Source organism: Nanorana parkeri, unplaced genomic scaffold (assembly GCF_000935625.1).
Source record: "Nanorana parkeri isolate BGI_ZX_2015 unplaced genomic scaffold, ASM93562v1 scaffold810, whole genome shotgun sequence".
Taxonomy (NCBI): domain Eukaryota; kingdom Metazoa; phylum Chordata; class Amphibia; order Anura; family Dicroglossidae; genus Nanorana; species Nanorana parkeri.
The window spans coordinates 64,933-79,871 of NW_017307078.1; the positions used below are offsets into that span (position 1 = coordinate 64,933).

At 43.5% G+C, this 14,939-nt stretch overlaps 1 protein-coding gene across 1 annotated transcript in view; it reads right to left on the reverse strand.

Annotated features, from left to right (window-relative positions):
- Positions 1-7,653: 7,653 nt before the first annotated feature.
- Positions 7,654-14,939, reverse strand: part of CUNH19orf47 (chromosome unknown C19orf47 homolog) — a 12,498-nt gene continuing 5,212 nt past the window's right edge. The window contains exons 4-9 of the mRNA XM_018565062.1: positions 14,378-14,492; positions 11,677-11,752; positions 8,978-9,112; positions 8,672-8,818; positions 8,327-8,400; positions 7,654-8,239 (exon numbers count right to left, since the gene is read on the reverse strand). Coding sequence (XP_018420564.1) covers positions 7,694-8,239; positions 8,327-8,400; positions 8,672-8,818; positions 8,978-9,112; positions 11,677-11,752; positions 14,378-14,492 — 1,093 coding nt within the window. The 3' untranslated portion in view covers positions 7,654-7,693. The remainder of the gene's footprint in view (positions 8,240-8,326; positions 8,401-8,671; positions 8,819-8,977; positions 9,113-11,676; positions 11,753-14,377; positions 14,493-14,939) is intronic.

Here is a 14,939-nt window from a genome sequence, read left to right on the forward strand (position 1 = left end):
AAAAAAATATGTAAAACACACCTCTAGCTATGCATTCCATTTTCCCGGTCCGGAGCTGCAGAGATCAGGAAATGTCTCAGTGCCTGTGATTGGCACTGTGCGCTGTCAGCTTCCTGGCAGGCTCGGCACGTGGAGCTGCGAACACGCCCGAGCCCAGCTCTATCAGTGACATTACTGTGGAGTATGTATCTCATACGTTATATAGCCACACACTTTAAATCCAATTCTTCTAGTTCCAGCTGCAGAGCCCGGTCCTGTCTTTGCCTATAGCAGTGGTTCTCAACCTGTGGGTCGCTGTGCAAGGTGAGAGTCCTCCTCAGCTCTCTCCTAGCGCAGCAGTGTCAGTTCTCCTGCCACGCCTCCAGATGTCGCTGCAGCAGCCGCGTCATCCCTAAATTTTACCTTTGGGGGTCACCACAACTTTGCAAATGTTACTAAGGGGTCCCGGCCCTAGAAAGGTTGAGAACCACTGCCCTAGATGAAGCCGAGGAGCATAGGACATTTCTATGCTCTTTGGCTCTATCTAGTGGCCATAAAATAGTCTGATATTCGCAGAAGGAACAGCTTTGTGAATGTTTTATAAATGTGCCCCAATGTAATATTTAGGCATGGGGTAAAAAGAAAAATGTCTATAATGATTGTATGTATGTATGTATAGATAGATAGATAGATAGATAGATAGATAGATAGATAGATAGATAGATAGATAGATAGATATGCAATCATGCCTCTGCCTTCAAGAGTCATGCCCCATGGTTGTCAGTCTTGCAATGCATTGTGGATCCTATAGTTCCATAACAACTGGAGTGCGGAGGTTTGCCTACCGCTGAACTAGAGAATGAATAGATAACTTCTGGGTCTGATTCCTATTTGGGTCTGATTCCTATTTAGAGCACTATCTGCATGTGGTCTGTATGTTCTCACTTTAATAACAAGGGTTCACTCCTCTTTTATACTCTCTGCTTTCTGAGATGTGGAAGGGAGTCACCTTTGAGTATAAAATATTTTGGCACAGGACACCTTCTGGACACAACCCTGATCACAAACACTATGAAGGGTAAAAAGCACAAAACAAAATTTGTTGAGCCCAGTGGGGTTTTCTATGCCCATGCTGAAGAATAACGGATGCAGTCAACCAAAAGCTAGATGAAATGTTCAGTGTGAAGTAAACACTTTGTGCAGTTGAATTGTGTATGTGGTTACATAGTCAGATCTAAGTGCGGGACATTTCAGGTAGAAAGAAGTACAGATGGATTTTTTCCACTAAGGGACATATGAGGACCATGCTCTTTCCTCCAACAATGCCCAGAACATTCTGGTAGTTAACTGGTTTTCAACAGATTGGTTGTAGAGTGTACATGACCGTGGTAGTGACATAAGGCTCTAAGTTTCTTCAGGTGCAGGGACTGATGGTAATGGGATTCAAGTCCAAAGAAAAAACAGAGCTCACCCTTAGTAAATGCCTTGCATCCTTTATTCGGTGCACGGATTAACCTTCCTTCCAAAAGTAAAATGTACAATGTAAAGAGATACTTTCAGCATTAAAAATCCTCCAAACAAATCCTTTATTTATCAAGCATAAAAACTGCACACAGCCACTGTTGCGTTTCTGCCTATGTGGCCTTAGTCATAGCTTGAACTAAGGCCACTTAGGCAAAAACGCATTAGCGGCTGTCAGCAGATTTTAGGCTTGATGAATAAAGAATTTGTTTGGAAGATTTGGAGTGCTAGAAATATCTCTTTATGTTATTGGCTCTCATCTTATTCCTACTTCTGTTACTGGGTTGAGATTTTTGGTGCACTTCTAACCTTACTATTCTATGCCTCCATGCCCAAAATGCATATCAGCTGCATTAGCCACTTAACGGAGTGTTACCAGAGTCTGCCATAGAAGACTGCACTTTTTTTTTTAGATCCGCACACACATGCTAGGGTCACTTAAGACAGTAGCCAGTTAACCTACCAGCATGTCTTTGGAGTGTGGTTAGAAACCGCCTCTATGTACTCAGTAAAGCACAGCTAAAAAAGCTTTGGTACTATTTAGAGTAAAGTAAATGAATATATCTGCAGTCAGAAGTGATATGTAGTTGTGTTTCAGAGATCAGTAATATTGTACACTTACATGTTCTGTCTGGATTGTGCTGGATAAAGGACCTTGGTACAGAGTGAATCCAATGATGGCCCTTCCAGTAGGGATGGAGGCGAGCAGCTCAGAAGAGGACAGGAGGATGCCAATCCAGTAATGATCAGCCCACCTGTATGGCAGAGGAAAGCCGCTGTTTTATGTGCTTCCTCAAACCGATCCCGTCAATTCTCAACGTTTATGTCCATCACAGAATGATGATCAGATCTGAAATTGATGCCATCCTGTTGGTTAACTGATTAAAAGGCCCGCCACACCATGATGAAAAAGAAGCTACCAAGTCAGAGTAGCAGATCAGAGAAGATCTCCAGACAAGGTCCATCTTGAAGGGTTGATAGTCTGCTTGATATGTGTATATGTGTGTTGGGGACATGTCTTCACCCAGAATGTGTGTGTGTGTGTGTGTGAAAGTTGGCAGGCTTCTGTTCTGGATCAGGCCAGTGGGATGAGATGTTAATTCAGTAAGGGATAATCTGGAAGATTATACATACCTCTGGGAGACAGGGGCTGCTGGAGCTTTATGCTGAGCCAGTCACTCAGCCCCCCCACCTGGAGAGAATCCGTAACATCCTGCATAGACATAACACCTAACACCGCGGATGATGAAAGGATATTATAGCATGCACAGTTCATGCAAACCTGTCACTAACCCAGGCAATTCCAACCGTGTGATGAAATATTATATAAGGTGGGAGTGCGAGACAACGGGTGGGAATTTCTCCCTCTCTACTAATTTTCCCCATACCTCTGACTAATCACGCTTCTCTGTCTGGCAATCCGATGGACATGTCTGGGTTAGGTCCTCAACCCGATAGAACACCTTTGTGATGAATTAGAGCAGAAACTGGGAGCCTGGCCTTCTCGTCCAACATCAGTACCTGACCTCACAAATGCGCTTCTGAAAGATTGGTCAAACATTCCCATAGACACACTCCTAAACCTTGTGGAGGCCTGGAGAAGAGTTGAAGTTGCTATAGCAGCAAAGAGTGGGCCAACTCAATATTGAACCCTATGGACGAAGACTGGGATGTCATTAAAGTTTATGTGCGTGTAAAGGCAGACGGCCCAATACTTTTGGCAATATAGTGTATATGTTTTACTCCCCATCCTCACTTCTATTCATCATGAGACTGTAAGGTCTTAGTCTGAGAGACCAAAAATGTCTGAGCCCTTCAATTCCATTCCTTATGCCTTGGCTTTTAAGACTGGCGAATACTACCTTTGGCGATGTGTTTGTACCATTATTTTCTTTACTGTATGCTCATATTATGTATGTTGTGTATATGTAGTGCTCGATACACCATAGGGCTGATTTCTAAATCTTCCACCCAGCGTATCTATACACGTATCTACTAATTATCAATACAAAAGGTCCCATAGGGGCCGATTTTTTTATTATTGCTGTTCGCATGACACTACTGCCGATAGATGGCGTTGAGGAGCATAGTAATTTTCTAGTCTCCTCAACTACACCTAGTGGCAGGTAAACGTCTTTCGCCCAGCTATATGCTGAGCGGAAGATTAATGAATCAGCCTCAATGTGACCATCTTTTGTATTGCTACTTCCTAGAGTTAATAGTAGAATTCTTGTGAAAGAGAAACACTATGTAAGGATGGGTTAATTTCTGTAGAGACCACATTTCACAATGGTCAGTAGATCCAAGGGAACATGTTGATGAAATAATATGCAAATCTCGACGTTTTCTTGTAAAGTCTGAGCTTGGCTCCACCCCCAGTAGTGAGCATCAATATTGGCCAATAAGGACACCAATTACATTAAAGGACATACAGGGATGCAAGGTTGGGTTTGACTTGTATAGGAAGAGTCAAGATAAACATATAACTTCTGCTGCTTTTATCTCTGGATATACTGATCATTTTGATATGTTTTCACTTCTGCTTATGCATTTGTATCACCAGATTCTCAGTTGGAAATGCCCTCCAAAACCTTTACTGTAAACATTAGTTGTAAGTTTCAACCTAAAAATCTAACAAAACCATTTAAAGCCCATCTCACTGCAAGGGTTAACTGCTTGTTTTGTCCTGGGGTATGGTGTAGAGGACCTTTACTTACCTGACCACCACTCCTCTGGCAGTTGGCGCTCACTTCTCTCCCCTGCGAAGCCCCTAATGTACTTGTGATCGTTATTTTCAGCTTGAGCTATTGAACACTCCAAACGACAAACTACTGCAAAGCAGCAAAAGAAGTGAAAAGCCTATCTCTCATCACTCAGGATGTAACGAGAAATCTCACACTGTCCCCCACTATCCAAAAGGCTGAAAAAAATGGTTGGGCTTTAAAAATGTTCTATTTAAACTAAGCAAATCATTTTCATGTAAATGTCTACAACAAAAGAAAGTCTACAAGTACAGTTTAATGCCCCATCACAATGAAGATATTATATAAACAGGCAAGGGACACTATCATGGCACCCTGGCCACGGATCCAGCAGATTACAAGCTCATTTGCAGAGTGGCATATGGTATACACAGTATCTCTTTGATCTTGTTAAAGGATGTACCTGTGTGACAAGCATGTGACTGAGAGCTGTTTACATCCCACGCATCCTGCTCCAGTGGCCTATTTCTTATAGAACCGTTATCATGCTCCTCCATCCAAACACATTTTCTGCAACATCTGGAAGCGGAGATGTAGCCCAAAAACTGAAGACAAGTCAATTCCAAGACTTTGGGTTACATAGAAGAGTGAGTGCAGTCTACACAAGGGGTGGACAACTTCAGCCCCCCAGCTGTGATTTAACTACAAATCTTAACATGCCTGTTAACAGTCAGTCCTGCAGCGCCTCATGGGACTTGTAGTTCCACAGCAGCTAGAAGGCAGGAGTTGCTCACCCCTGGTCTACATTGTTGCCTGCCCTGCCTTTAAAGGAGAACTATGAGGTGAGTGCTTTTCACAGGTCGGCTCAGTAGATCGGGAGGTGAGCGAACACATACCGGCGTTCGCTCACCTCTCGATCCTGTCACGGCTCTCTGCCGTGACAGGGGAGAGGCTGGATTCCCCCAGCGCCGACTGGCGGAACGGACGGGGGAGAGGCGGGTACAGCTGGCTCTGCCTCTAGATAGGCAGAGGCAGCTGTCAGTCACGCAGCTGGGCGGATCCCGGCACAATCGTCGGGGTCCGCTTCAGCGTCTCAGTATACCGAGCCTGGGGTTTGTGTCCTCCGGTTACCCTAAGGAGAACTATGGGGAAAAGCCTTAACCCCATAGTTCTCCTTTAAAGACGACCTCCAGGAATCTGTTTTATTAACCCTTGCAGTGCAGCGGTAGCCCCACTTCAAGAATTAAGTGCTTGTTTGTGTCTAGATCAGGGGTAGCCAAACTGTGGCCCTCCAGCTGTGGTGAAACTCCAAATACTATCATGCATCTGCCTTGGTAGGCCTTGTCTGTGACTGTCAGAGTCTTCCAATGCCTGATGGCGTTTGTAGTTTCATCACAGCTGGAGGGCCTTAGTTTGGCTACCCCTGGTCTAGATGCTAAAATAACAAAATGATACTCACCAGAAGCTCTGAGCCGGCCAGCTGTCACAGCGCTCCCTCCAGCCTGTCTCCCCCACCCTGCAGCATTGGAATCTTCCTCAGCATCCTCACGTCTATATTTTAAAAGTCCCATGAATTATCACATCTATACATGGTGGTGTATAGACGTGACGATTCACAGGACCTTAGACCGCTGCATAGGAGGGGGTATCACCATCATTCTGTGTGTATTTTTCAGTCCATGTACAAATATTGCATTGGCTGGTCCACAATCTCAAATGATCAAGGCAAATATCACACGCATTTTTTAAATTTTTTGCAGTAAGGCAAACCTCCCCAAAAGAGAAAGATTTACCAACTCGGAGAGGGTTTATTTTCTTCAATATATTAAAAGCAGCTTTTTTTGTCCCTGTATGTAAAGGCCCCTTTTTTTTTTTATAGTGAGGAAATTAAAACCCCTTCCAAGTGGGGGGCTTGTATGATCAAACAACCCCGAGCTATACTGGTGTAAGCATAGCTATCAGTAGAACCACCAAAGGCAGGACATTTTTGGGTGATGACCCAGACTAGAAGGGATTCTGTCCGCAAAAAAACGATATATGTATTACTTCAATGACAAAGTTGTTACTGACTCAAAAGGCCTATAGCAAAACTGTAAAATTGTCCTGGTCCATAAGGGACATACATGTGGTAGGCCTGAAATGGTTGAAGTGTATGTTTACCCCAACAATGAACTTTTTATTTGCTCCACTAAATATTCTATTTAAAGCTGTTCCTTATATACGTTTAATATGTGCAACAAAAACACCTACTGATCATGTCAGAAAGTCAGAGCCGTCCTGTGCACTCTGCAGTGTTATCTCAAGGAGAGTATTTAGCCCTCCTAGTTGTTTTCTTGTGATAACCGAATGATTGGTCTTTTTGTTGTAGAGATCCGAGAGCGGGAGTGGCTGAGTAGTTTAGGAAAAGGAAACTGGGCAGGGCTGACACCGTTCAGACCAGAAAAATTCTGTCTGTTAGCTCACAACAGAACTCAGGCGCTAAGTGCAGTCTTGGCAGATAAACAAGTATTCTTCTGTACTTCCAAAGTTGTTAAAAAAGGGACAAAACATGGATTCTTTTTTTTGCCCAGACATATACTTCAATCTACTTCCGCCAGCTAGCTGCTGTTTAAAAGGATAAGTCCACCTTTTGCAAAAATTAACGAAATGCATAAATAATAAAATATATATATTATGCATTTCTTTAATATTTGCATTCAAGCTTGGAAAGCATTGCAATTGTGATCACTCGATCAGGGCTGCAAAGCTCAGACTTCTGCACATTTTCATACAGGCAGAGCTCCATACTATTAACTGAAACTCCATACGAGCTCTGTCTGCATGAAGATGTGCAGGGGGGGGGGTGAAGGTGGGCTTTTATGAGACTCCCTCATTTTGCCCTGAATAGCCATAATGACAGAGACTCTATATATTAGATAAATGCCACCATCTCATCCGCTGCTATAGGGAATACCAGTTGCTGTGAACATAATACCTCACACTGATAGGAGAGGAAATGGAGCCACTAACACACCTGTAGATGAGGGTCAAGGTGAAAGGTTCAGGATCCCGTTCTTAGCAAAGGACCAATTTAGCTCAGCTCGTCAGAATATGCAAAAAACAAGGAGGGGGGTGAGATGAGAAGGGATTACACCGGGATCAGTTTAACAAGATGCAGAGGATCAGCAGAGTTTAAATTAGGTGATCAGTAAGTAGGCTGGCTTCCCTCACTTTTGTAAGTGCAGACAACTACCCACAGTGAGAACCACAATCCCAAGAAATTCCAAACTACACATCTTGTTCTAATAAAATATTTAATTATAAAAAGATAACTTCTACTATTACTTAAAAGTAATAAATACAGCGACAGGATAATCACCTTTGCTTTCCTTTGCTTTCACCCTGGCTTTTCACTGAGCGTGTAAGAAAAAAAACCCCAAAAACAACAAAAGACCACCTGCAGGCACCTTTACTGCATAACCTGGTGGGCAAACGTTAAAACAGTTTTCATTTCATACCGATTTTCTTCCTAACCTCTTAAATACACTTATACTGCCAGTATTGTCCATCTGAGCACTGCGGTTATCACTAGAACTTGTTACTCGGGGTTTCCCCACAGTCCGCTTGAAGGTAATTTTAAAACTTGGTGGTGGTGGTGGCTTGCTACTGCTGACTTTGCTGTCTTGAGCTTCAGATGGCGCCTTTCCCAAACGCTTCACCAGTGCAGCCGAGGGCACTTTTCTTTTCCTTTCTTCGTCTGGGTTTGCTCGGACAGTGCCAAGCCTTTGAGCCAGGGTTATCTTTGGGGTGGTGAGCTTGGCAGGGGCACTCGCAGGGGGCTTTGTGGCTAATCTCCTAATGGTGCTGATGGCAGGCTTCTGCTCAGAGCTTGTGGCTTTGGCCTTCACAGTAACCCCAGGGTTAAGCTTTTCTCGAATAATGGTAGTTCCCCTTCTCTTAAGCACACCAGCATACTGCAGAACACTGTCATCTTCGTCGCTCTCTGCTGAACGATTTTCATTGAGTGCATCACCCAAGCGGCTAAAGACTCCAGTGGGCTGTGAAGGCAATGCAAGCCATGAATACATTGGTGCAATCAAAAATAACTGCACCCAAAAGAACTTTCCATTTCATTTTCTACTCACCTTTGCCCCTGTTGTTGTTGTGTCCGCTTTGCTCTCTGCTCCCAGTCTGTCAAAGACTGACGTTCTGGTGAAACCTATAGCATAACAAAAATAAAGGGAAACTGGTTTTCAAAGCTGGACATGAGGTTTTCTTGTCTTGGGTATCTTCTGGAGTGGCAGGAAATGCATGCCTTTTAATCTGCATGCATTCTAATGGTTGCAGAGGTAAAACTCATAGAACCAGTTTATAAAATACAATGGCTGATTGAAGTCCGGTTTTTATTTGATTCCCAACTTTTAAGTTAACTCTTAAAACGATACATATCATTCAGTAGGTAGTTCAGTGAACTGGCACCATCAACTCACTTTTTGTTGCCTGTTCCTCCAGAATCTTCTTTGTCCGAGCTGTGGTCCCCTTTGGCATATTAACAATATATTTCCCTTCCATCTCGGCCGTCACCCTGCGACGCTTCACTTCAATCTCTGCGGCGTCAGGTGCAGGTGAAGGCGCATCTACACAGACAGACAGAGATCATGAGCTATTGACCGTAAAAAAGGCAGGCAGAGAGGTCACGAGACAAAATATGAAATGCTAACTGACATACCTAGGCAATCAAATCTAATAATAATAAAGCAATATTTTAGATTTGCCTGCCTTAAAAAAATAATTACCTGACTGTGCGTTCTTCAGAGCCACTTTATTGGAGACTGTAACAGAGATCTTGGATGTGCTTGTTTCGGGTCTGCGTACAGGGGTGGACGGAGGAGAGTCTCGACTTAGACTGTTTGCAATCATTCTTGTGGCTGCTTTAAAAAAAAAAAAAGGAGTAAAATTAGGAATGCACCGATACCGATTCTAGTGTCGATACCGAGCATTTGGGGCGAGTACTTCAATACCAGAACTTCTGGCTCGATGCTGATTGGCTTGCAAGCCAGCTTTACAGCCAATCAGCATGGAGCCGGCTTTCCAGCCAATCAGCATGGAGCCAGCTTCCCGACCAATCAGGAAGCCGGGTCATTACTCGCTAAACGGCTTCCCTGCCAATCACAATCAAGCTGACCAAACAACATGAAGAAGTCGTCTTCCCTGGCAATCAGGAAGCCGGGCGGCATGTCATTACCCATTACCATTAGCCGGCTCCATACCAGCGAAAGCACCGGTTACGGTACCGGCAAGTATCAAAAGCAAAATATTGTACTCTTACTCGATACTGAAAAACCGGTATCAGTGCTTCCCTAAGTAAAAGAACTCTGTTTCTTAATCTAGTGCAGCTTTTCTAGTAGAACCCCCAGGGAGTGCTGCTAAAAAATATCTACAGTTCAGGTACATTAGCATTAGTTAGTTGCAGATTTAAAAATACAATTATTATTGAAGAACGTGTCATACTTTTATATTTAGAAAATAAACTAATAATGCAGATAACGGGAGAACCACGCTCGATAGACGGAAGATGGATGATCTATTATTGTGTGTAACTGACAATGTAACTGATAGAAGAGTCCAGTGTAAACAGCACTGCTGTATCATACATGATTAAAGTTACAAAAAGTCTAAGAAGTTCCACTGTGATGTAGCAATTGTTGATAAAACAGGCAACTTAAAAAAGGAGAACTATGGGGTTAAGGCTTTTCCCCATAGTTCTCCTTAAGGTAACGGGAGGACACAAACTAGCGTCCTCCCGTCACACTAGGCTCAGTATACCGCGAGCTGTAGCTCGCGGTATACTAAGACGCCGCAGCTGAAGCGGATCCCGGCAATTATGTCTGGATCCGCCAAGCTGCGTGACTGACAGCTGGCTCTGCCTATCTAGAGGCAGAGCCAGCTGTACCCGCCCCCTCCCCCGTCCGTTCCGCCAGTCAGCGCTGGAGGATCGAAGCGGGGGGAATCCAACCCCTCCCCTGTCACGATAGAGAGCCGTGACAGGATCGAGAGGCGAGTGTGTTCGCTCACCTCCTGATCCACTGAGCCGACCTGTGATAGTGTCACAGGTCGGCTAGAACTATGAGGTGAGTGAAAAGCACTCGCCGCATAGTTCTCCTTTAAGTGAGAATAACTGCAAGGAGAATATAAGCATATCCATACCTGCAAGTATGAAATGGTGGACATCCGTAATCCTTGCAAGTTGTTTGAGCAAACGTTCCCTTCAGTAAAATGTGTATTGTAACGTGATGTAAAAACCAGGTATTGGTAGCAGTGATCTTGTGCCACTACTGCTGGAGCCAATACCCGGATTTTTCCTCAGATCACAGGATAAGATTTACTGAAGGAAAGTTTGCTCAAACACCGTGCAAGGATTATGGATGTCCGTCATTTCATGACTGCAGATACGGACTACTTTTCTCCTTCATTTAAGCTTGATTTGTTCAGCTTTCAGGCTAAATGAAAAAAATCTAACAAATTCCTAACGCTAAACAGCAGGGATGGAGGAACCAGCCCGCTGCTGCAAATCGTATTTTGACAGTCGCCCTCCGCTGGCTATCAAAATACCAAAACAGTACTTGCATCTCCTTGAATGTTCTACTTGAACCCTTTGATTTTTCAATCGAAGGATGCTGGATGGTATCTGGCTGACTGAGACACCCACCGAGTGAATTTTGGTTACTTTATCAAATGTCAGCTGAAATCCAATCAGTGTATACCCAGCTTTATTCTCACTAAGCTGCCCGATTTATCAGCAATAGCCGTGTCAAAGTGGAACTTTCTTAAACTTTGTAGCTTGATTGTTACATGCTACAGCAATGTTGTTTACACTGGACTCTGCTATCAGTTACAAGCAAGAATAGATCATCCATCTTCCTTCTGGCAAGCGCTGCTCCCCTATTGCTATCTGTATTTAAGTCCTGCTTATTAGGCCATCTGGGAATACCTACGCCTGAACATTGCAACTGACTGTCACCATATCTTTTTACTAAGTGTATCCTAAGCTCCACACCACTAGAATGCATACTCCGATTCCTGAAACGAATAATAGCCGGAAAAGAAATACAGTGGAAACTGTAGTGCCTCCTTTACATGGGCGTTCAGTGCATAAGTGCTTTTCCCAGAAGTCTGCACTGAGATACAAGTCATAAATCTGGCATTTGACAGATACTCTCCAAATCCAACCCCTTCTAAAGGGATGCAGATAGTATTGTAATGAGAAAAGCTGCATTGAGATTGTATCTGCTGGGTAAAGTGGAAGTCTGACCCTTCCATTCAGAAATCAAAGGAGTCCTGGCAAATAAAAACCCAGAAATGTCTACAGCACAGAGAAAAGTATCAATGTGCAAAGACATTTGATGAAATCCTTCCAAAGTATACTGTAGCTCTCCCTTTAAGGGAATATCATTTTTAAGACTACACAGGTATAACAGGGTTTAAGATTACTTACGGCTATTAGCGGTCCTCCGTAGTTCACTCTGCATGCTGTTCTGGCTGGGAGGCTCAGTCATAGCTTTACACATATCCTATAGGAGGCACAAAGAATACTAAAAATAGCAAAGTGCAACTAAAGCCAATTTTATGTTTATTTTGGATAGAGTGGAGAGGGATTAGAACAACTGTCATGTTTATTTTGCTGTCTGTGTTCCCCTTGGGGAGATTCACCCTTCGTATTTGTCCTGGCGACTATGATCACTGAAGGTAAAAGAAAATCCCACATTTTGGGTTGTTTTCAGAACAGTAATAGATGGGAAATCTTACAATGGCGACACAAGTTCTGATGACTGTAGGTGTTCGCTTCACCTTGGAGGCATTGTCTCACTTCCTGTTGTGGCTATCGGACAGAAAGTGAAGGGAAATCTCCCCAATGGAACACAGACGGCAAAAATCTGGCAGCGGTTATAACCTGCTTTACTAACAACACTACAAAAAAAGTTTTGGCTTCAGTTCTACTTTAAAGCAAGCTATTGTTTCACCTCATATACCACCATTCATGTTATTTTTTTTTGCCATTTCATGTTAACCTATCAGACATCTGCAGTCAGATTACCTATTTAAGGAAACCCTGCACTGTGCAAATTACATTTTAAGTGGGCCCACCAGCAGCACACTAACTTTCCATGTGCTCTCCCAAGGAGTAATGAGATACACCCGGTTCTTTCGGGTATGGGGAGAATGCAACTTTTCCCCTCCCAAGTGCTAATGCTGGTGCCTGGTAATTGGTTTTTCAGGCATCTAGTGCTGTCACATGGGGGCAGGAAGAAATCTCAGCCCTAGGAAAGCTCTAAGTTGTGACTTAGATTTACACAGTGCCAATCTTCCCTGCTGCTGATGACTAAAGAGAGGAGAGGGAGTAAGAGAAGTTAAAAGAGAACTATGGGGTAAGTGTTTTTTACCATAGTTCTCTTAAGGGTCACGGGAGGACATACTAGCGTCCTCCCATGACCCAAAGCTCAGTATATCGCGGAGCTACAGTTCGCGGTATACTGAGGCCGCCGCAGGCAGGACGAATCCCGACAATGCTGTCAAGATCCACCCAGCTGCGTGAATGACAACTGGCTCTACCTTATCCGCTGTACCCGCCCCCTTCCATGCCCGTTCCTCCAGAGGATCGGAGCGGGGAATCTCTACGGGGAGCGGTGACTGACAGTTACGGCTCTCTCCAGGGAGATGATCGAGAAGTGAGCGAGCGACGGTATGTGTTCGCTCACTTCCCGATCTATTGAACCGATGTGTGACAGTTTCATTGTCACACGTCAGCTTGAACTATGAGGATGAGTGATTTTCACTCACCTCATTTAAGTATGTGTAGCTGGTGGGACCTGCAATAAAGTGAACCTGTATGAGGAAAACACAAGTTCACAAGTCATAGAATCCAGTTTAAAGTAATAGCTCTTTCTCTGCAGGTACTCCAGTCAGGTTACTTCTCCTGCGTGTCCCAGGAGAAAAAAATCCCAGCTCTATTATTAATGACTCAGCAGCAATAACAAAGCACCTTCTATGGCCAAATCCTGTGTTAGCAATACTCCACCCTCTTGATCATATGATCATACCCCGGATGTCCTTTAGCAAGTAAACAGCACCGTACATGTGTGGAGTTGTAGTTTAAACTCGGCAAAGCAGCTGCAATTCACAGACTCCTTTTTTTTTTTCAAACTCAATGTACAAAAGGAACAACTGGATCGAATTTATACCAACTAAAAAAGGCATTTAAAAATGCTATATTAAAAATAAATTCAGTCGGCATTAGTACAGTTCAGGCTAGCTCCTTCAATTTAATGTGCGTTTTGAGCACAAGACGCTTTAATGGTTTCATCAAGTACCATATGCATTCAAATGAACCTGAAAGTAAATGGTCACATAAAAACAAAGAGACTGTTTTGCCCATGGGGACCCATCTCTGCCCTTAAGTATAGCTTAAAAAAAAAAAAAGAAGAAGGATGACGACAATGTGACTGCCTGCTATGGACAAGCAAGTAGACAAACTGGTATCTCAAGGAGGAGATAGTCAGACTGCTAACACAGAGCTGGATTAGTGCATCTTGTAGCCAGCCATAACCATTTATCCTGGATTAGGTGGCAATGCTAAGGGTTTGACCACTACTTTTCATTAAAAATAAACAAGCAGTTGAGCATCCCTATGTTCCTACTGAGAGTTCTAAAAATCATTGTGCATGCAAGATCCTACACCTTTCTTACGGCTGTGGATGATTATATGGTCAGCCAGTACCTAATAATCCTGCTACACACGAGCCAGGACTGAGGGCCTATTCATACCATAGCACTAAATGCACACGATCACACCTAGCGTGAGGTACCATATGCTAGGTGTATATCAATTCATTTGAATGGCACCGTAACAAACATCCTGGCAGACGTGTGTTGCAGCGAAGCGTGCAGTACTGCAATGCCAAGCACTGCAAAAAGTAGTGCATGCATTAGTTTGTTTACTGGAAAGTATTGCAGTACTATACACTGCAATGCAGGGCCACTGAGAGGTAGATTGGGGTGCCATTAAAATGAATGGAAATGCAACACATTTAGCACCTCACACTAGGTTCGCTGTGTGATAAAGTGCGCTAAACACACAGATGTCATGCATTTAGTGCAACACTATGGTGTGAAAAGGCCCAATGTCATTTTCTACATACCTGTTTGTGAACTACCTTTGCATGTTTTAGAATGGCAATCACATCTCCCACCACTGTTATGCCCAACTCATTCATGATCTCCTTGTTCAAATCCAGCAGCATGTTCTTGCTGATCCTAGAATAAAAAGAATATGCATTTCACTGCCTTGCACATTCTACCTTTATCTAAATCATGGCATCACATTACTCCTGTTCCCCTCCTTCTCCTACTGGCATCCCACTAGCTTCCACTCTATCCTCCTGACGAGTTGCTTTCACCTAGACGCTGATTCCAATGCTGTAATTAGAACCCTTTAAAAACGTGCAGATTGCTATACATACACATGTCAGTGCATCTCATTTAAAGGCTTTTTTAAATCTTTGGATAGAGAAGGGAGGGGCTCGATCCCCAGTCTACTAATCTACTGAGGGCCTCATCTGCCTAAAAACAGTGTTGGGTTGAGGGTTACATGCTAGACATAAGAGGAATGCAACCACAAAAAAAACATTGGCATACTATATATGTTCCACTGTAAAACTAGATTTTTGTTTTGAGTACAAGGATGTTGATTCAAAGAATAAA